General features: G+C 40.8%; 1 protein-coding gene and 1 non-coding gene across 8 annotated transcripts in view; both read left to right on the plus strand.

The window, feature by feature from the left end:
• The first annotated feature begins 3,815 nt into the window (after positions 1-3,815).
• Positions 3,816-22,976, plus strand: part of Dennd1a (DENN domain containing 1A) — a 463,821-nt gene continuing 444,660 nt past the window's right edge. For 3 of the 7 annotated variants that reach the window (XM_074051042.1, XM_074051039.1, XM_074051040.1), the window contains exon 1: positions 3,818-4,060. In XM_074051042.1, the coding sequence (XP_073907143.1) occupies positions 4,044-4,060 (17 nt within the window). In that variant the 5' untranslated portion in view covers positions 3,818-4,043. Of the gene's footprint in view, positions 4,061-22,976 lie in introns of all 7 variants that reach the window. The other 4 variants (XM_074051041.1, XM_074051038.1, XM_074051037.1 and 1 more) reach the window with 3 other exon arrangements.
• On the plus strand, positions 5,493-5,687 carry LOC141415857 (U2 spliceosomal RNA). The gene has a single exon (XR_012440813.1). It is a non-coding gene; the product is annotated as a U2 spliceosomal RNA (small nuclear RNA).

Raw genomic sequence — 22,976 nt, forward strand, 5'->3', positions numbered from 1 at the left:
TTATTAAAGAATAAACTAAGGTTCCAAGAATTTAAGTCACTTTCCCCAAGATCATGCAACTAGCAACCTGGGTCTGCCTGATGGCTGAGCCCTTCCCTCAGCTACTGGTATATCCTGTCTGCTTTCTGCTCATAGGAGACCCATGGTGCACTTTGCTAAACATGAAAGACAGTGAGAAGTCCTACAGTTAAGAAGCCTATTTAACTTGGTATGTTTCTGCATATCCCAAGCTTAGTTAATTACATAACCTCCTCCCTTTCTTGGGGGGGGGGGAAGGGAAAAGTATTCCTTTTAATAAGCTGTGGATTCTTTCTGCAGAATATAATCACAGTACTCAGAACTGAAAACATACGTCCGCACAAAAACATGTACACAAATACTCACAGCAGTATTAATTACTCCTAATATTCTAAAAGAGAAAACAATTCAAATGTCCATCATTCACTATATATGGGTCAACAAAATGTGGGATAGTCATGTAATAGAATATTAGCTGGCAACAAAAAGTACTCATACGATACATCAGGGATGGACCTTGAAAACATTATGCTAATTGAAAGAATCCAGACATAAAAGCCACGTTACGTGATTTGCTATATGATTCCACTTATATGACATCTCCGGAATAGGGAAGTCCATAGAGCCAGGAAGTAGATTTGTGGTTGCCAGGAGATGGTGGTAGGAGGGAAGGAAAAGTTAGTGACTGCTAATGGGTCACTAGCTTCTTTTGGGGATGATGAAAGTGTTTTGGAATTAGGTGGTGGTGATATGATTATACTGAAAACCATTGATGTACATACATTAAAGTGATGAATTTTATGGTATGTCAACTAGAGCAAATTTTAAAAAAGAACACAGTCACAACTTAGTGTATTAGGAACTGCAGACCATTTGTTCATCTATTTCATGTTGTATAATGAGGAGCATGGAACTGCTTGGGGATTCTGTCCGCCACTCATTAACACAGCCAGCTATATCCTAAGCAGAAGAACTGAATAGGTTCAAGTAGTGAGGGGGAAGTTTGGAAACTGAGATGCATCAGAGCATTGTGCAGGTGCTATCACACCCTCTGTTGGACTTTTATCTGCTCCATTTGCTTAGTTAGTCTATTTTGACAACAGTGGAGAAGGCACAGTTCCTAAACCCTCTTCTCACTGGAAGGTTTTAATTTTAACAATCGATTATGCTATGCACTTGGAAGAGAGGTCTCATTATATTTGAATGACATCAGATTCACCTAGGTTTAAAGAAATTATAAAAACAATGAGCCACTGAACTTTGGACAGAAATTACCTGACCTGAGTCTCTTAACTTTGGTTCTGGGAAAACTGAGGCCGAGAGTAATGCATTGGCTTGCCCAGGGTCACAGACCCAAGCATGGCTGCAACTGCTGGCTGTCTTGAAATATTGGTGCTCCCCTTGTTTGCTGGAAATTTCACCTTCTGCTTTCAGCTGTGCACACGATTGTCTGAAATGAAGGCCATATCTCCTAGTGAGATGAGGTCACATGACTTAAGTTCTGGCCAATAGGATGAACATGGAATTGGTGTGAGCAACTCCTGGGAAGTACACTTAAAGGTCAGAGGTTGTGGTGGTCACGTCTTCTTGCTGCCTGGGTTGCAAATTAGACAGCTAGAGTTCAAACAGCCATCCTGGACCATGAAGTAGAAATTGTATTGGAAGGATAAGAGCAATAAGATAGAATTTTAGGTCTCTAATAATTATGGAGTTATATACTGGAATGTTCATCTCCATGCCTTATGAAAGAGAAATGAACTTCTATTTTTTGGACCACTGTCATTTGTCTTCTATCACTTATAATTGAATTGAATTCTAACTGATACTGAATGAAAACAGTAAAGTTGGGTTGGGAACTCAGATCTCCTGATTCTAAGCACAGAACTCATTATTATGCTTACTACCTTTAATAATAAATATCAGAGCTAGGCGTATAGTAGAGTGCTTGTAAGGATGAGGCCTTTGGTTTGAATCCCAGCACTACAAACAAACAAATAATAATAAAGGTTAGACTGTGCTCAGTGTTTTGTATATAATAGTTGCTGATAATTTTTGAGTGATTGCTCTATGACAGTCACCATGCACTTTGTAAGTTTCATTAATTCATTTAATTTCATGTCAACTCAATAAAATAGGTCTATTATTATCATCATTTCCATTTTACAGGCAAAGAACCTGAAGGACAGAGAGATTGAATAACTTACCTGAGGTCATATATGTAATAAGAGGCATAGGTAAGATTTAAACTCAGGCAATTTGTTTCCAGAGTCTGCACGCTTAGCTCCTACAGCACAGTCTGTCCTCTGATATGAGCTCTTTGGCATTCTTTATATCCATTGTATACCCAGAGGAGGAAATGGAAGCAGACAATTGTCCAATCTATTGCTTAAGATTACTCTGCTAGTCAGTCCCACAGCCAGTATTAGAGGCCAGACTTCCAACCTGTACTCTCTCCAGACCACCCTGGAGAGAGGGTGTCTCAGAGGCCACCTGGGCAGATACATAAGCCCTACCCTCTACCTCCCCCTCCAACACACACACACACACACCACTCAGCAGGCACCCAGACATTTTTGTGGCCAGGATGGCTACAATCTCCTTTGAAAACCAGCCAGTTTTTGCCCTCCACCAAATAACTTTGTTTTATTTATAGTCTCCTGCTCAGAGCTTTTGAACTTGCTGCTCATTCCAGGGACGATCTTGATAACAACTGTTACTTGGAGAAGGTTCAGAGGAAACAAGGTGAATAAACACCACAGAGCCCCTGCCTGTCTAGCAGAGCTTTGCTCCCAGGGGTGTCGGTGTTGGTGTCTGGGTGCAAAGACTTTGAATTCAAAATATCAGTTTGGACATTTTCACTTTTTTGTTTGTTTGTTTGTTTTAATTCAGAAAAGTTCACCCTTTGCTTTGAACAACCTTAAGGCATAACAAAAGAGAGAAATTATCTTTTATCAGAAGGTAACTCTAAAAGAAGGAGTCTTTTCTACTATTTACCTTCTTTCTTTCTTCGATTTCTGGCTGGCTGGGGGCCTAAAACAAGTTACTGTAGTGACGGTGGGTGGGATGGGTATAGGGTGGGGGAGACACTATGAATTTGTAAGACTCACAATGGCAGAAAGGATGAATAGCATTTGAGAAGAGAGATTTGTCATTTGGCTATAGCAGATCCTTTTTTTCTTCTCTTTGAATTTTAGGTTTTTTTCACCTTTAAGTGTCCTCCACCCCAAGTATCTTGTGATTGTTTCTCCCCTAAAAGTTTTCATGAGCTACCTCATGGGTCCTATGAAGTCCTCAGGTTGCTTTCCTGTAGGTATATGGTGCCTCCTCAGAGTTTAAGAGAAGGGACCTTCCTCAAGGAGCGCGTGGTGAAGTGGATGATGCGATAGAGAAGAGGGTCTGTAAGGAAAGTATGAGATTTTCAAAGAGAAAACTGATATTTTCACCAATCTCCATGACAAAGCTACTAGGTGCGAGGATTCCCCAGGGGAAATGTAGATTGAGGTTTCTCCAGTGGCCTTGGGGTCGTCATGGCAGGACTGGTCTCTCAGGGGGTTTTAGGTGGAGGTCTCTGGGGGACAACGGTGGCACACACAGGTCTGCAGGGCCTGCGGCTGGAGGCCTAAGCCCACGCGGGCATTACTAGTTCGGGAGCTAGCCAAGGGACTAGTTGCTCCCGCCCCGGCGGCCCCGCCTCCCGAGAGCGGACTACACTTCCCAGCATTCCTCGCGGGGCGACGGCGCGGGCGGGAGGAGGCGGTGGTGTGAGAGGCGGAGGGGGCGGCGCGCGCCGGGCACGCGCGCCGGCGACCATGGCGTTGGCCCGGTTGGAGCGAGTACATTAACTCGGGAGGCGGCGGCGGCGGCGGCTGCGGCGGCGAGGGAGCGAACCTCAAGCGGGCGGGCCCCAGCCTGAGGGACGGGAGGAAGGGGCGGGGAGAGCACCACAGGGAGGCCGGTCGGCCGCGGGCGGGCGGGCAGCGCAGCGCCGAGCGGGGCCCGCGGGCCCATGAGGAGGCCCGGGGACCATGGGCTCCAGGATCAAGTGAGTGCGGCCGGGCGCGGGGAGGCGAGGCCGGGCAAGGGCTACAGGCCGCGGGCCGCGCGGGGTACTTGTTGCCGGAACCGGAGGGGCGCCCCGCGTGCCGGCGTCACGCGGGGAGGGGGACGGTTGCCATGGCGATGCGGGGAGGCGCGGGGGCAGAGTGCGCGCGAGGTGGAGGGGCGCGGGTGGTCAGTTGTCTTCTCCTCACATGAGGGTGGGAGTCGCCGAGATTACGAGGTGGCCTCCTTCGCGTGTTTACCAAGAGCCCCTGAAAATGGTCAGACAACTGTTGGGAGGGGATGTGGGAAATCTCCGGAAGCAGGTCCCTAAATGGGTGTGTTTGGGGCGCCCCCGAGAGTTGGTAGGTCCTGAGAGGTTGTAGCCAGGCTGCTTGAGGCCTGCTGGCCCCCACAGAAGTCGTGCGGGGGTTCTTGGCTGGGGTGGGAGGAAGGTCGTGGTTTTAAAGGCAAGATGGCCTGGGGAGGAAGGCCCTTCCTACTCTTTCCTCTCCTGTTTCCCCCTCTTATCTGTGCGTCTCCACACTGCTAGAGCCCAAGGCTCTGAAGGAAGATACCTCTGTGTTGTAACTGAGCCCCTGATCTTGATGTCGTTGGAATGGCTTTGCAATCCAACCTGGCAAATTCCCTCTCTCATTCATTTACCTGGAGTCTCCGGAGGGGACTTAGTTTTCCTGGGTAATTGTTGATACATGTAACTTCAAAGACAAGTGAAACATTGTTGCCCTCCTTCTAGGCTTAGAAGTTGACTGTGGAAAGTGCAACTTTTATGTGGTCCAATTTGGGTGTGTTGCTTTGGACTCTATCACCGCTCCCAGCCAAGTCCTCTTCTGGCCTCTCCCTTCCTCGGCCCCAGAACATGAGATGTTTTATCTCTAATCACTAACAAATGTTCACTTTTTCTCTACAAGTAATGGAATTGTTTGAGAGCATTTAAAAACAAAGTTGACAGCACATGCTTTTTCCGTAAAACAGCTTTCACAAGACACTTTAAACCCTCTTATAGGAAAGTCTGTGGAATGTGTTTATTTCAGCATTTGGAGAATTATCTAGGGAAGTCAGAAAGGGGAAGGGCCTCAGGGCGAAATCTAATAATTATTCAAACACTGCATCTCATGTCCAGGTGATGTCCACTCAGTGTGGCCCTTGCCCAGCCTTGCAAATGAGAGTGGCTAGGCTGCTCTCATTTATAAATGTGTGGTATGTGCTGCTGCAGCCCTGAGACATCTGCTAAATGAAACTAGAAAAGGTTGCTTATGAGAATGAGCATGGAAATGTTAGGTGAACTTTGTTTTTGTGGAAATGAAGAAAAAAGAAGCATACTCTAAACAAGAGCTTGATAGCCTGGGGAGATAAAAACAAAACAAAAAAACAAAGTACAGTTTGTGAAGTATTGGCATTAAATAGACATTCCAATCGCTTCTTGGCCTTTTGGCTAAGATCAAGTGTAGTATCTGTTCTTCTCAGTTTAATATCTGATATGTATATCCTCTATCTGAGGACAATATATTAAATGGATTTTTGGACACAGGAGATGGAATAGGAACTTGCTCTGTCCACTCCACGCATCGACCTGGTATTGCAGTACTTTCAGGAACGGTGCACCAAAAAACAAACAAACAAACAAAAAATACATTTAAAAAAAGACTCCAAGTTTAGTTCCTGCTTCCATCTAAGAGTTGTGAACTTGGATTTCAATAGCATTTAGAAACACTTTCTAAAAGCCACCTTAGAGTCTTAGAGTATTTGTGAAGATGCTTGCTTTTCTTGTTACAGAAAAGCTCAGAAATTTGCCTGGCAGGAAGCAGCAAGTGTCAGAACCACTATTAAACTCCCACATGCAGAAATGCACATGACTGTCAGGTCTCTCTCTTGCTCTTAACAGTAGCATGTTGACAAATCCATTTCTCAAGGATGGCTTGTGAAACCCCTCACTATAGTATCTGAGCACTTGGGTGAGGGAATTTACTAAGGCATGAAATTGTATTAAGTGTGAAATTAGTATGAAGAATGGCTTTATTGATCTTAAAAGTAGACTACCATGTGGTGAAAACTTAGACTTGGGAAATATGTTAGCTTGTGAGACTGAAAGAAAATATGAAAGGAGAAGTTCTGAAAAGTAGTTGTGATTTATAGTGACTGTTGATTATGCAACTTCCGCCTGTAGTTAGGAATGTAGAGATGGACAGATAGTAAGGAAACCATCTACTTAAGTGCCATCATAGTCATTGCAGAAAACTGAGCTTTGGCTACTAGTGACCATTCCATCCTGGCAGGACAGAACAGGTGTTAGCTCAAGATGTTCACCTGGCTGAGGTGGAAGCAGACTCCATTGTGCAGGATGATTGAGGTTGGGGGCTGCCAAAGCAGTAGAGCACTCTTCTTTCTTGCTTATCTCTGATGTCATGTGACATTACTAAGACATGTGGAATCAGATTTGGGTTCAAATTCCAGCTCTTTTGCATACTAACCATGAAACTTGTACTGACTAGATCTCAGTCTGGGTTTTCCTGAGGGTACAAGGGGGTATACTATGTCCAGGTTGCAGGATCATTATGAGCAGTAAACACAGTATTCAACATGAATGCCAGGCTCATATTAAAAACTCTGTAATCATTAGTTTTCTTTTACATCTTATCAAAAGACTAAGACCATCTGGTATATTTTATGCCAGAAATGTCAAAGAAGAATTTGTTTCAGATAATGGAGGAAAAAGTTTTAATGGTTAAGGAATTAAGTCTGCTGTTGTGTCAAGCAGAACTTAACATTGTTGCATTATTAAAAAATAAAAGTTGATTAAAAACAATACTGTGTGTAATTGTGAAGCTGGTGTGTGTTGTATGGGTATGATCACTGGCAAAGTAGTGAGTTCCTAGGCACAGGTGGTAAAATTTTGTGCTTGATTTGATTTTCAAACTAAGACTGGTTGAACATAATCTCTGTGTCAGGCACTGTGGTAATGCTTAATGTGAACTAGTTCATCAAACCCTCACAAGTGTCCAGTTGTGTTTATTTATTAACCACATTTTTCAAATAAGAGAACAGGAGTCTGTAAGCTTAGATTAGATGTCATCCCCAGGAAACCTGCCTTGATGTCAGTTCCCCATTGCCCTGTCACCCATCTGCACACCCAGCCTAAGCCAGGTGTCTCTCATCTGCATTTCTGTGGCCCGTTGTGTTTATCACTGTCATGGTGTCAAATCTAGTTGCTTGTCTATCATACTAAGCTGACCACAACTTCTTGAGAGCAGGGACTATTTTATTTGTTTTTGACTTCCCTGTGTCAAACTCAGCTACCAGCAAGCACATGATTGTTTAGAAAAACTTACAGGATACATTTAAGAAATATATGAGGATCTGAATTAAGATCCTACCAAGACCCTAAGTTCTTTGATTTTTAATTCACATAGAGTTAAAAGAGCAATATGCTATTATAACCCTTGAGAAAGAAGGGCTTTTATGTTTCATAAATTTAAGTCAAATTGCCCCAAACATTCCTTAATTTTACTAAAGAGTGTTTGTTCAGTCTATGTTCATTTTAATAAATCAACATTACCTAGCCTTAAACCAAACATCTAATTGAAAAAGTAAAGAGGAGGGCACCAGTATGCAGGTAGTACCCTGGGAACCTAACCCTTAGTCCAGAGCAGACATTTATCTAGAGGGATTAAAGGAGTAGTGGCAAGTGACAATCTTTGACAGGTATGTTTAAATCTTATTTAGTGTTTGAGTGATCCCAGTGGACTGGAATGTGGTTAATATGAAGCAATTTAACTGATAATACAGACACACAGCAGGAAATTATGTGGCAGTTTAATATTGTTTGTGGTGACATCCTGGAAATTGCTTCCAGGCACCAAATACAGGAAGTGGGTTGTAAGTAATCGAAGTAAGTATTCTGAGTGAGTTTGAAGAGACGTGACATTTATAGACTCAGAGAAAAGTATGCTCTTAAGATTTGAAGGCGTAGGGATAGAACAAGACAACTGATTTGACCTTGTGGTGGTGTTTATTCTGCATTAGCCTGTATACCTGTCTTCTGTCCCTGTCAGACTCTGAATTCTTTTAAGTTATTCCAAGAAATTTATCTATTTTTTCACTTACTCTCCTATAATAGAACTAAGGAGTGTCAAGCACATATTAAGCACTTAATAAGTGTTAGCAATTATTATCATAACTGGTAGTACTGTCTGGCAGTGTGCTAAGTACTAGGGACACAAAAATGAAAAGACTTTTCTTTGCTTTAAGGCTTCTAAAGAAGACACAAGTGCAAAACAACACCTCCCTCCAGGCTTTTACCCCACTAAAACCTCAAGTATAATACTTTAGGATAATTGCTGTGGTGGCAGTACAGCCAGTGATGCACTGATGATTAGGTGATAAAGGAGAGACTGGGGGTGGGGAGTATTCAAGACAATGCTTCATCAAGGAGATAATATTTAAGCTGAAAGATGAGTAAGGGTCTGAAAGAGCTAAGGGTGGTTGCAGAGGGATTGGAGGATGTGGCACAGATGGCAATGGCAGATCAACAGAGGGAGTGGTATATATGAGGACATGGCCTATTAGGGAAATAAATGTATTACCGTTTACTAGGGTCTTACAGGTATTGGATTAGACATCAGGGGTTTTAATGGTGAATGATATAGATGTGTTCCTACTCATAGTGCTTACCGTCTGGTTAACCAGACATGTGGCTGTGATAACAGCTAATGATACAGAGGATGATAGGAGTGACTGTCCTGTTTTAGAGTGGTGAAGGATGACCTCACTGTGGAGATGACACTTGAGCTGAGACTTAAAAGGATAAAGATGCACTAGACATGTCAAGATCTGGGCAAGGCTTGTTATTGGAGGCAGAGGGCAGAGCACACACAAAGGTCTGGAGGCAAGAGAACTGGACAGATTTCAGGAATTGATAGGCCAGTGGGATTGAAGAGTGAATGATGGCAAAGAAGCATGAAGTGAGGTCAGACAGGGAGCTTGAGCTGGGTCTTGTAGTTGATGGTAATCTGAAAACTGCCTTTGTAAGATGCAATTCACATACTATAACATTTAGTCTTTTAAAGTAAATTGTTTTACTATATTCACAGAAGTGTGCTTGACTACCACTAATTCTGGAGCATTTTCATTACCCCAGAAAGAAACCCCATACCTGTTTGCATTTACTCACATTCTCTAACCTTAGGTAGTCACTAGTGTACTTTCAGTTGCTGCAGATTTGCCTGTTCTGGGCATTTCATATTGATGGGATAATATAAAATCCTTTGTGTATCTAGCTGCTCTCACTTAGCATAATGGTTTCAGGGTTTAACCATGTTGAAACTTATATGAATGTTTCATTTTTAAAAAATTGATAAGTAATATTCCACTGCATGGATGTACCACATTTTCCTCATCCATTTGTCAATTGTTAAGCAGTTGGGTTGTGTCCCCTTTTTTTACTATTACAAATAATGTTGCTATAAACATTTTGTATGAACATATGTTTTCATTTGTAGAATAAAAGTCTTCTCAGAGACTGGGCTCTTCCTTATTAGTGCCCAGAATCATCCACTTTCCATTTTCTCAAAATGTATTGATGCTATTCCATCATTCTATTCTTAGCCATTACAGTCAACTTAGAGAGGATTGTATGGCAGATAGAAAAGTTGAAATAGGGAAGTCAAAAACTGGGGTATTGCTCTAGGAAAACATGTTTGCATTTGGACTATTAAATCTGTTTAAGTTCCTGGCTGGAATGCTGGTTGAAGTTTCAAAGGTTCAGCTTTTTTTTCCTGGCCCTAGGGGAACTAATTTCTGGATTTACAACATCCTTTTTGCTTAAAGAAACTTTGTTGGGACATGGACAAGGAAGAAAAACAAGTAAACAAAATAAAGTTGTTCTCTTGTACTTATTAGAATCTGTACCCATTCTTTTCAAGAATGGTTATGTGCCACATACAACATTTTGGTCCGTGATGGTGGTCCCATAAAATTACATGGCTTAGTGATGTAGTAGTCTTAGCTTAGTAAATTCTCTAATGCTCAAACTATCAAATTGCCTAACTGTATATTTTCCAGAATAAGTCTCTATTGTTAGGTGATTTAGGACTTGAGAAGAAGCCAGATAAAAATGAAAAGTATGATCAAAGTAAAACCAAAAAGAACAAAAAATATGTTCAAAATATGTATGTTCCCATTTAAAAGACAGGTGGCATTTCAAGAGTCTATTAGGAAGTGGGTTATGGGATGACAATGTAGTTTTCTTTTAAAATACTGTTAAGCACCTGTCAAGAGAAAGGACTTACCAGGCAGAGGGAACTTTATGCAAAAGTCATAGATAGATAAAAGAGTATATCTGAAATACAGGATATGTGGAGGGAACTTTATGCAAAAGTCATAGGTAGATAAAAGTATATCTGAAATACAGGATATGTGGATACAAATTACAGAAGATGAACTTGAAAAAATCGTCTGTGCCATTGGGATGTGATGCCATTGAGGGTTAAATTAAGGACATAGTATGATCAGACTGGGGTTTTTTGTATGGGAAAAAAATGAGAGGCTGTTGGATTATGGAACTACATACAGCTTATACTGCAGAAGATCAAGGCCTGAACTAAGGTTTCAGCAGTGAAAAGAAAAGGAATTTCAGAGAGACTTTAGGTGGGATTGACAAAACTTGTGTAAGACATAAAAGAAGAATCAAAGATGGTCTGCCATAGTTAGCAAAGTTATACTATAAAAGGGGTGTTTGTAAGGGGAGAACTTGTGTGCAGAGTGTTTGCTTTTCAGAAGACAAGGGAAACGTACCATGGGAGAGGTGTTTTGGTCTGCAGTGAGAAAGGAAGGAATCTTTAAGGGCTCCACAGTGATTGTGTGCGCTTGGTTAGATAAGACTTAAAGTGGATTGGTCCAACTTGCTGAAGGGACATTTGTCCATGGTAGATTTAGAAAGAGAAAGAAAACAACTTTTGAACTCATGTTAGCCACAGGAAAGGTTCCAGGGAAGTTGTATTGATCTTGCCTAGGCTGCATGAATAGATGGAAGGAAGGAAAGCAATCTAGAGAAGGTAATGTTTGACTCCAAGCAGGCAGTTCTTATATTCCAGGGTGTTTGAGGAACTAGGATAGGGGAAGTGTGCCTTGGAGTTTGGAGCTCCCATTTGAATCAGTGCTGTAATCAACTTAAAATTTACTGAATCTCCCCAAGTCCTAAATTTCTGAGCCTTAATTATTTTTTTTAATTTGCAAAAGGCAGTGAAAAGGTCTAGGCCTTAGGAACTAAGTTCTTGTCCCTAAAAGATATCTTCATGGTCAGGGCTTATTGTTGCTATTCCTGTGCCATTTTGCAACTGGTTATGTTTGGTTCTTGGCCACAGGGGCGATACTGCATACAGTGTAGAAATTACCTGAGACTAGAAAGGAAAGAACCATGTCTAGATTATTTCTTAAAATACGTTTCTTTCTCTTCTTCATCCTGAATTTCTAAATCTTTTTTTTCTTACATTATTTGCTTTTATCATATCCTTAATTTTTTTCAAACTTGAAATCATTCTTGTGGTTTTATTGAGGCTCTTTTCTTCTGCCTCCTGGTTCCCTCCACCTTCCTGCTCCGATCTCTATATAATCAGCTGTATTATAATCCCAGAAAGTCCCTTCACCCTTCTTCTGGGCTTATTTCATTACTTCCTGGTCCCTAGTTTGTCATTTGTGTTCATTTATTTGCTGGAGTACATATGCAAGTTCTTATAGGTGTCAAGTCACAATAGTGGATTTGCAGAACGGGTGCCTAAAAATTAAGCTCTGAGGGTTTTTTTTTTTTTTTTTTTTGTGGAATTGGGGTTCAAACAAAGGGTTTTTACCTCACAAAGCAGGCTGTCTGCCATTTGAGCCACACCTCCAGTCTGCTCTGAGTTCCTGAGCATATGTGAAAGATATCTATTTTCCCAACCCTGATTGGTAGTTTGCATGGGAATAGAGTTTTTAGGGTGACAAAATTTGCCCCAGAACTTTTTCTGCAGTTTTTCAGCTGTCTTCATCTGATACTGTTCTGGAAGAGGAGGGGTATGTTCTACCATGCTGTTGCCAGGTTCCCTACTCAGCCTCCACTGACATCCTGTGGGGGAATTCCCTTTTACTACAGTACAGGTAGGAGTTCTGGCTCCTGGTAGCCTTCACTGATACCTCCCTGGCTGGGTGGGTAGTATAATTCTTACTGTTCCCACCATGCCTGTACTGTCACCATGTTGTATGGGAGTGGCCTTGGAGGTGATGATAGTTCCCAGTCTCCACTGGGCCTCCCTGACATCATCCTGGTGATAAGGAGGGGTGCTCCATTTCTGCCAGGTCATAGTGGAAGTCTGGGTTCCCAGAGTCTCCTTTGAAACCACGTGGGAAGATTGGAGAGGGATGGGGATGGTAAATGTTTAGCCTCTACTCCACACTCTTAAATATTGTGCTGGCAGGGGTGAGGTGGGCGAGGTACCTTATGAAAGCCTGCAGAGCTAAGCCCCCTGCTTGTCCTTTGCTTGACTTGATTGAAGTTTGGCCTACAGGTTTTTCCATGGTGTTTAGTGGTTATTTTCCAAAAGATTTTCATCTTCTTGGCTATGTTTTCTGGTCTTTGGCTAGTGAAAGCAAGCTTTTGTTGTACCTTTTTTGCATCAGTTGGTGTTTCTAGGTTGCCAATTTCTTTAGCTCCAACTCTGTGTATATGTTTATTTTTTTGGTGGGACTGGGGTTTGAAGTAAGGGCTTTGTGTTGCAAAGCAAGTACTCTACTGCCGGAGCCACATCTCTAGCTGATTTTGCTCTGGTTATTTTGGAGATGGGGTTCTCACAAACTATTTCCCTGGGCTGGCCTCGAACAATGATCCTCCTTATCTCAGCCTGGTGCCTGGCTAGGGATTTTTTTGGTGGTATTGGGCCTTGAACGTAGGGCTTTCCACTTGTTAGGCAGGCACTGTACCACTTGAGCCATGCCTCCAGCCCTGTAATTTCATTTTGTCACTGAGTGATATGCTATTATTTTGAACTAATGACATATAAAAGGAATGGAAATTTCTAGAATATATTCCATTAGTTGTTTTTGACTCTATTCTCACTACACTGTTTGTGTGTAACTATTACAACCAGTGTTAAGTGGTTTAAAAAGGAATTCACTAGCTCCCCCTACCTTTTTTTTTGTGGCTTGAATTCAGGCCCTTCACCTTGAGCCACTCTACCAGTCCTATTTTTGTGAAGGGTTTTTTGAGGTAGGGTGTCACAAACTATTTGCCTGGGCCAGCTTTGAACCACTATCCTCCTGATCTCTGCCTCCTGAGTAGCTAGGATTACAAATGTGAGCCACCAGTGCGCATCTACCCCCACCTATTAAAGAGTGTGTGTGGGCTGGTGGAGTGGCTCAAGTGGTAGAGTATCTGCCTAGCAAGTGTGCAGCCCTGAGTTCAAACTCTTAGTACTGCCAAAATAAAAAAAAGTGTGTGTGTGTGCTGTGCACGAGAGATAGAGGGGGTGGGGGGGTAGAGAGAGAGAGAGAGAGAGAGAGAGAGAGAGAGAGAGGGGAAATCCATAAGCATAAGCAGGATTGAAAGGCAAAATGAAGGTGGAAGATGAGTTAAACTAATATAAAGAAAAGAGGTAATGAGGGCTGACATATGGATATTTTGTTTTGCTTGTATACTACTGCCTTTAAGAGCCTGGTGGCAGTAAGAATTGTCCAGAAGTAGTAATCTTCCAACTAGCTCTTCACAACCAGGTAGATAATGACTCCAGAATTTGTAGCCTGAGTAACTGAAAGAAACATGGCAGAGCTAGACAGATAGGCCCTCTACCACTTGAGCCACTGTGCCTGCTGTAAGAAATATTTTTTTGGAAGTACTGGGGTTTGAACTCAGGGTCTCATGCTTATTAGGCAGGTGCTCTACCACTTGAGCCAAGCCCCCAGGCAAAGCAGAGCTATGTTGGCAGAGCAGTTGGGCCAGAGGTGTAGCTCAGTGTCAGATCGCTTGCTAGGCAAATGCTGGGCCCTGGGTTTAATTCTTAGCACTGAAAAAAAAAAAAAAAAAAAAAAAGTCAAAATGTGAATGCCTGGGAAAAAGGGACAGGGAATAAGGCAATTGAGATTTTTTGGGAAGTGAAGGATTGGTTTGGTTTGAGCTACATTTAGTATGAGGTTACTATCCATAGGAAAAGTTCAGAGGCAGTTGAAATTCAGACCTGAAGCTCATAAGAGAGGTGGGAACTGAGTATAGCAGGTTGGGAATCATTTACAGAGTGGTGAGTAGTGGGAATTAAGTAATTTCATGAATCTTTAGTCAGAAAGTGGAGGGCAAGAGAGAGAAGAGAATCAGTAAGATGTGGAGGACAGCTAACATCCTAATGTTGACATCAAGTCTTATTGATTCATGTGTTATCTTCTCCACTCCTGTCCTCTTGGTCCAGGTCACCATCCTCTCCTAACCTTAATGGCTGGAATTTCTCCCGACTGGGTTTTTTCTACCATTCATTTTCCTCTTCCAGTCCAGTTTCTATGCAGTACCCAGGGTGAATCTTCCAAAAGGGCAAATCTGACTTTGTCAGTTTCTGGCTTAAAATCCTTCAGTTGCCCCCCACACTTTCAGGCTAAACTCTAAACACCAAACGTGACGTATAGGTCCTTCTTTAGTTTTATTTTTTTGGTGCTGAGGATCAACCCAGGGCCTACACATGCTAAGCATGTGCTCTACCACTGAGCTACATTTCCAGCCCCTAGACCCTTTGAAACCTTGACTCTGCCTGTTAATATAAAAACCACTAACACTTATTGCACTCTTCTGAATAGTAGGCCTTATTCTAAGCACTTTACATTTGTTATCTCATTAAATGTTCACACTTATTTTTTCAGTTTACCCTCATTAATAACCCTATGGAAAAGTACTGTTGTGATCTCCATTTTACAGATAAGGAAGACACAGAGTTTCTAGTTGCCCAAGGTCATGGAGCTAACAAGTAGGAAACTCTAGCTTTACTTGCATTATATCCTCACCATATTCTCTTACTGCCTTTTACAAATGAAGTGACTAAAGTTGGAGATGTTAGATAGTTTGCCCAGGGCACACAAGTTATGTGTCTGGGAGCTGGGATTGAAGCTGAGATCTGTGTTCTTCTGAGTGGATACTGTTCTCTTTGCTAATCTGACCCCAGCCCTATCTGTAACACCCCTTACCTCCCACCTCTGAGCATACACACACATCACAGCACATACCTTTGGTTGACTTTTCTTCATTCTTTAGGTTTTAGCTCAAATAGAGCTCTGTCTGAGAAACCTCTGAGCATCCTCTTCTGCATTTGGAGGCACATTATCATCAACCCTGCCTGTTGTCATTAGCCCTGCCTGTTACTGTTTTTTGATTGTTTTTCCCATGGTCCGAGAGCTTTATGAAGTGAGGTACTGTGAGAGTCTTGCTCACTATTAAACCTATGTGACTTGTATATGTGGCACGTAGTGGGCACTCAGTTAATATATTTTGAATAACTAAATGAATGTTTTGAATGCTTAACTTGGTGAAGAAGTGTGATGTTGATGGGTTTCATTCTTTAGGAGGTATAGTCAGTGGTCTACTCATATGTCTAATTCCCTCTACTTATGTTTGTTATGGTTCCACATAATTGATAATCACGAAATCATGTGGCTTTAGAAATCCCCTTTGGGATTATAAATATTTATATTTCTGTTGTTTTTCTTAGGCTAATCTTGTTATGCTGTATCTGTGGACTAAATTCTGATAATCAGCAGAGAATGACAATCCAGAATGTGCTGGCTTAGCTTATGTCACTTGTGACTAGAATACAAAGTAAATCATTCTTCCACTCATCATTTAAAGGTGTTTCTACTCTACCTATAAGCTGGTTATTCTCTTTGGTGCTGCAGTATAGGTAGTTATGGCCTGGAATTAAGGAGGAAGAAATTTATAGTGTCCTGATAACCCACATAGTATTTTCTCAGGCAAATTGGTCTGACCTTTCCACTTTGGTCTGACTTCCTCGTAGGAAAAGTTTCCCATTGCACAGGAAAGAACAATTTAGCAGGAATATAAGTTGAAAATTATTAGTTCAGTAGTGCTTAAACATGTTCAGGTGATAGAATACCTAAAAGTCATGATATTCTGTGGAATACTATGAAATATTTATATTTTAAACCTCAAGCTACATTTCTCCCCTAAATCAGTATTTTATATTACATTCCAGAATAGACAGAGTAGCAGGTGAGGAAAGTTTAAATAAAATTTATGGTAAGAAACTCAAAATTATATTACCTCATTTTTTTTCATGCAAATTGGGAAAAGGCCATTTTTGGACCTTAATCTAGCTTCTATTCCTCCACAATTTAAGTAGCATAGTTGGAAAGATCATTAAATTAATTGAATAAGTGGAAGGAAAGAGAAGCTGAAGTGAATGGTGATGATAATTCCATAGTTTCTAGTTTGGGAATGTTAAAGACCACTCATAGAAACTGGTGAATCAGGAGGAGAGCTGGCCTGGAGGTCCAGAAGGATGGATTTGGTTGAGTGTAAACTGATGATAGGCCAGGAGAAATAAACAGCAGGCAGTTAGAAGACAGGCTTAAGGGCCTGCCACATAAATGTCAGCTGCCACTATTACTAGGAAGAGAACGTAGAGGTAGAGCCTTGGAAATTGTTGGCATGGATGAGAAAGATGAAACTCTGACAATTATTTTAAAACAGAATATAGCAAAGTCATAGTGGGAGGGCAGAGAGGAAAAGAAAGTAGTAGGAGTTTGCTCCATTCTGTGAAGGCCACATTTCTGCTGATGAGAGAGGAAGGATCAGTGCTTTAGGTACCTGTGATTTACTGCTCTTCAAGCCTGAATCAGATGGTTTTTCTTGGAACTATATGTTGTTCTCACTTTGAGTTTTGGAGCTGCCTGTGTCCATGCTGAATGATAGTGGAAGAAAAAATGGTAAACTTATCACTGGTTTGGTGGTACTTTGAATTATAGTCTTTGACCCCAATCCACTGCTGTTTACTTTCTAGGTTCCTCAAATAGCTGCACATGAATTCTGCCTTGGTTTTATAGATGCATTTTATAGCTATGGAGTGACAGGGTGGAGGGTACCTACTATATTTTACTTGGAACTAGAACTTCTAGATTTCTTTTTATTTGTCTTGCTATGCTTTCATTGGACTACCTGAGTGTGAGCTGTATATTCTGGAAAATTTTCAGACCAAGAATTAAGGGAAGGTGGGAATCCTATCATGCCCTTTGTGACTTTTATTTATTTTCATTTTATTTTATTTTTTTATTTATTTTGGTGGTATTGGGATTTGAACTCAGGACTTTGTGCTTGCTAGACAGGTACTGTACTGCTGAGTCACACCTTCAGCCCTTTTCACTTTTGTTATTTTGGACTTAGAGTCTCACTTTTATTTTGTCCAGGCCAGCCTGGACCACAATCCTACTGTTTTAACGCTTCCCACCATAGCTGGAATGACAATGTGCTACCATGCCCAGCTTTTTTCCATAGAGATGGGCTCTTGCAAACCTTTTTTGTGTGGTCTGGCCTCCTGATCTCAGCCTCCTGAACAGCTTGGGATGACAGGTGCATGCTTCTGTGCCCAGCTATTGGTTGAGGCAGGGGGTCTCATGAACTTTTTCGCCTGGCTGGCCTTGAATTTCCATCCTCCTGATCTCAGCCTCCCAAGTAGCTAGGACAATAGGCATGAGTCACTGGCACCCAGCTGTGACTGATTTTTTTTTTTTCCTTTACTTTCCCTTTCTGAGTCTTATTTTGTATAATTTGTTGATGTTCACTGATTCTCACTCTGGTTATATCTTTTCTGCTCTTAGTCACTTGTTGAGTTACCCATTCTTATTTTGAGAAATATTTTGTTCTTTTCCAATTTTGTTTGGTCATGTTATTGTTTCTTACTCTTTACTTCTTTTTTTTGGTGGAACTCAGGGCCCCATGCTTACTTGGCAGGTGCTCTTACCACTTGAGCTACACCTCCAGCCCTTTTTTGCCTTAGTTTTTTTTCTCACACTTTTTGTGTGGGGCTGGCTCCAATCCTTCACTTAGGCCTCCTGTGTAGATAGGATTACAGAAGCCTACAACCATACCTGGCTTATTAGTTGAGATGTGTCTTACTAACTTTTTGCCCAGGCTGGCCTTGAACAGTAATCCTTTTGATCTCTGCCTCCTGAGTATCTGGAATTACAGCAATAAGCCACTGTGCTCAGCTCTTTACTCATTTTCAGTCTCTCATTTCTTTAAACTTATTAAGCATCCCATGTCCTGTCTCTGATAAGGTATCTGAAATTTTTGAAGGTCTGATTCTGGCACCTTTAATTTTAGCCTTTTATTTATGATCTTGTTTCTTGAAAGGCTTTCTAATTTTTGCTCATAAGCTCACATTTCTTAGAACTTTCCTTGAGAAATTTTTTGAGGCCAGGATTGAAGTGAATTTTTCCAGTGGGGATTTATTATTTTCTTTTGTTATTATCCTATGGCCACTTCTAGTTTGGGGCCATGTCAGTTTAAATATCTGAGTTGAGGTTTCTTTTGACCATTCAGTAGCAATCCTCATGAGGGTCAGCTTTTGGCTGAACTTGCAGAAATATTTCTCTTTCCTTCTGTGTGCCAAACTTTGAGACTAGTAGTTTTTATTCCAGTTCTTAAGATGTGTGTGTATGGGTTTCTTTCATGATCTCCCTGTAAGAGAATTAAATGTAGGAGAGAGTTACCCATTATGCTTTCTACCTTGGGCTAAATCTTAGTTTTGTCTGGTATCATAGTGGGAGTATGAAATTTGCATTGGACTAGATAAATACCTTTTAGGAGAAAGGTAGTTTTTATGTTTTGGTTCCTCTGTTAGCTTCCTGGCTTCCCTTAGTTCTTCTGAATCTTCCTTATTTTCTTGCAAGCTCATGAAAGTATTTGAGAAGTTGGGAAAAAGTCCATTATTTAAAGTTGTTTTAAATGGGATCAAAAGTGTTCTTATGTTGGCAAATTGCTAGAATGGAATTTGCAGCTCCAATTTTTTTCATGTTTCAGTCAGGTTGATTTAGGTTCTGTGCTCCAGACGCTGCATGAACTTTCACACCCCTGAGCTTTGCTCAGGCTCTTTCACCTGCTTCTGGTTTCCCTCTCCTCCATCCTGCTAGATCCTGTCCATCCCACAATGTTCACTTCATGTCCTACCTTTCATGATGCTTCTATTGAGTGCTGCAGCTCACTGGTTCCCAAATGCTTGGAAAGTTTGTACCAGTAAAAACTTAAAAACCCATTTTGTGGAGCCACATAAAAATGATTTTATTCTGTTACCATAATATTTTAAAAGAAATTACATTTTTAGATCAAAAAGGCAGGAGGAACATGACATCAAATTAAGGACAGTTTTTATAATTGAATTAAATACCTTTATGTGGAAAACACCCCATATTGTCCTTGTTTTTCTCATTTTGCTGAGCCTCATTTTGGGTTGTCCGCAGATAATCTGAACCATAGCCTTATCTTGGAACCATGTCTTCAATTTGCAAACACATAGCATTGTGTTGTACCATTTATGTGGTACCTAGTTATTTATTTCCTTATGACAGCTCATGGTTGCCTGTTTACCTTTACATTTTATTATGTTTTGTCTCCTTGACTAGGTTGTAAGCTCCTTAAGAGCCATTATCTGTATGTGTTTAGATTACTCATAAGTATGTGTTGAATGAGTTAAAATTAGATGCCTGAGATGAGAGTTGAAACCTAGAAGTATTTATAGAGCATACATTTGAGTGTATCCCAGCTCTGAGTGTTGTTTTTTTTCTCCAGGAAAAAGAAGTTTTAATATGAATCATCAGTGACTCTTTTCTGTCCTCCTCCTTTGGGAGTTTCATTCAGTTAACAAACTTACTGAATGCTTGTTAAAAGATGGGCCCTTTTGCTAGAGGCCTAGGAATACAAAGATAAAGTGAAACAAGGCTGCCAGGCTAGTGGGTAATATGTACAGATAAGTAGAAGGTGTAGCATACCACCTGGGAAGCCTTATAATAGAGCTTGGAAATAAGACTTGTGATAATATGGAGAAAGCAGCTGAGTTTTGTAAGGGAGTCAGAGACATCTCCAGAGAGGAGTAGACATTCGTTCATTCACTTATCCATTCATTCAGCACGTCTCTCTTAAGTGCCTACCACTTGCCAAGCTCTGGTCTAGATGGATATTGAATGAACAGGACATTGTTAGAAAATAGAACACATTTTAGGCAGGGAAATTGTGATCAAGATTGAATTTTGAAGTAAGAACACCCTACACACTTGGGTTTGAGTTCCTACACAGTCATTCTAGATATTTGTTTTTGGGCAAGCTGTTTGATTTTTAATTTCTACAGGACAATTAACTTTTATAAAAATCATCGTATTATTGTGGATAAATTGAAGGTGCAGTATATCAAATGTAGCACAGGGATAGTAAAGTTAAGCAAGCCCTTCTGAAATAACTGAATAAATGTAAGTGTGCATACAAGGCATGCAAATGAGTAACAATGGGAGTATTGGTAGGGATGGTGGGCAGATGAGGTTGAAGGGTCTGTCTGAGGCTGATTTACAGATAGTCTAGCATGTCATGCTAATGACTTAAAAACAAAACAAAACAAAACAAAACCAAAACAAGCTCTTCTGAATGCATTGGGGAGCCTTGGAAATTTAAGTTTCTGACTTTGTTTTTTAAACTGTGCAGTTGCATGCTGAGCTGTAGTTCAGGAGTTTAGAACCTGCACTTGAGCTCAGCAGCATGGGTTCTAGTCTCAGCTGCCTCACTCTTCAATGCCTAAACTCTGGCAACTACTTTAAGTGATTTGTACCTTACTTTCTTCATAGTTAAACTGAATAATAAATGTACTATTGTATATGTTTGCTTTGTTTTGTGTTCATTTATGCTTTTGGAACTCTTTTTGTCTTTAAAGCCATAGAACTTTTTGTCAGAGGAAATTTAGACATATGAAATAGTAAGAGTAAGTCTGTTTGGTTGGTTCTATACCAGTTGGGAACTTGGAATATTAGCATGTATATTGATATAAATCTATGTTTTGATGCAGAAATCATGAACCTTCATATTAATGCCTAAAATATAACTTAGTATTTTGTAAGTAGGAAAAAGAATGATAGAGCCACAGGATGTCGGGGTTCTTTCTTAGTTCTTACGTTAGAGATGAGGACGTTGGGTGCTCAAGAAGGAAGTCTTTAAGGCCATCTTCTAGACAATCAGTGCCTGCTCACATTTTAGACCTCCCAGATCAACATGGCCTCTTCATTTTTGCTCAAACTACATAGCCAGTTCTGTGCCAGAACCAGGGCAAGCAATTTTCACCATTCCAGGACTGTGCTCCTTCAACTGCACCTCTTGCTGTTTTATAGTATGTATTCTTGTATTTCACATTGACTGCCTGAAGAGTTACTTGGCAAGTTTGTGAGTTGTATTTTTGTTCTGCAGTTGGGCTTGAAGCTCTATGAGATGAGCTTCAAGCTCTGAGAGCCTAGACTTGGACTGATTAGGTATTCCAAGATAGCTTTTCTCATACCAAAGATTTGAATAGCTTCAGTACCATCTATCAGTATCTAGAACTGGTAAATGACATGAAAAGAAGATGCTCCGAATTAAAAATGGGGATTTTATTATTCACCTAGGTGAGTAAGCTGACCTACCCTAGCTGAAAAGTTTATGGAAAATTAAGGTTGCCTTTTCCTATTTGTCATTATTCTTTATATTAAGAAGACAGCAGGCACTTGTGGGCATCCCTGGCAGGTTGCCTAGAGTCTGTACCTGAATACTTGGGAGTTGAGATCACATGGTCACTCTTGAACATTCCCATAGCCTCTAGGCTCTTCTGGCTTCTCAGGGAGCATTACTTCTCATGTTAGCTTTCCCCTGTCTCCTTCCTTTTCTCTGTGGGCTCCTCCTACTTGCATGTAGCTTAACATTGGTCCTCTTTCAGTTTTAAGCACTGTAATTTAACTAAGTGGGTCTTAAACCTGGCTGGTTATGCACCAAAATCACCGGAGGGAATTAACATTGTTTTTTTGGGTCTCACCTCAGACTCTCTGGATGAGTCTCTGGGACTCGGATAGTCTCAAAAAAAAAAAGGTTCAGGTGAATCTAATGAAATAGTTCACAGACCTGAGCTGCAGAACTAGTCATAGAACCATTTCCAGCTCTGTGACTCAGTTCTGGAATCTGGGGGTAGAATCTGATTGACTTCCCTTGTCAGATGTACACGCTTGGTCTTTTTTTTTTTAATTGGAAGGAGGTTCCTATATTTTGTTTTCTAATGATAGATGACTTTATAGCAGTTCTCAAACTATGTTCCCACAGAATATTGATGTTCCATGAATTGATGTTAAAACAGAATGATGCTGGATAGTGTGCCCCATGTTACAGAAGAAAGAATAGACAAATGTCTAAATTTTAAGTGAAAAATTTCTTTTGTTGAGTTGAACACAAATTCTTAATTTTGGTGTAATCTGATCCATCAGTTTCTTTCCTGCATTATGGCTTGTACTTTTGAAGTCTCATAGATCCGTAGCAATCCACATTGATGGGCTTTGGACATCATCAAGGAAGGAATGTAAGGAGGAACTCCTGGAAGAAAATTAGATGAAATGGGAGAATTGTAGACAGACAAAAGGGAATGTAATAACCTCAGTTTTAATTCCAAAGTCTGTTGTACACAGATGATCATGTTTGTAAATTAGAGAATTTTACTTCTCTTTTAATTCATATGTGCTTTATTTAGTTCTCGTTCTCTCTTTCTTACTCCCCCTCCTTTCCTTTCTCTTCCCTTCTCTTTTTTTTTTTTTTTTTTTTGTGGTACTTGGGTTTGAACTCAGGGACTATACCTTGAGCCACTCTACCAGCCCTTTTTTTGTGATGAGTGTTT

The sequence above is a fragment of the Castor canadensis genome, chromosome 13 (genome assembly GCF_047511655.1).
Source record: "Castor canadensis chromosome 13, mCasCan1.hap1v2, whole genome shotgun sequence".
Lineage (NCBI taxonomy): Eukaryota > Metazoa > Chordata > Mammalia > Rodentia > Castoridae > Castor > Castor canadensis.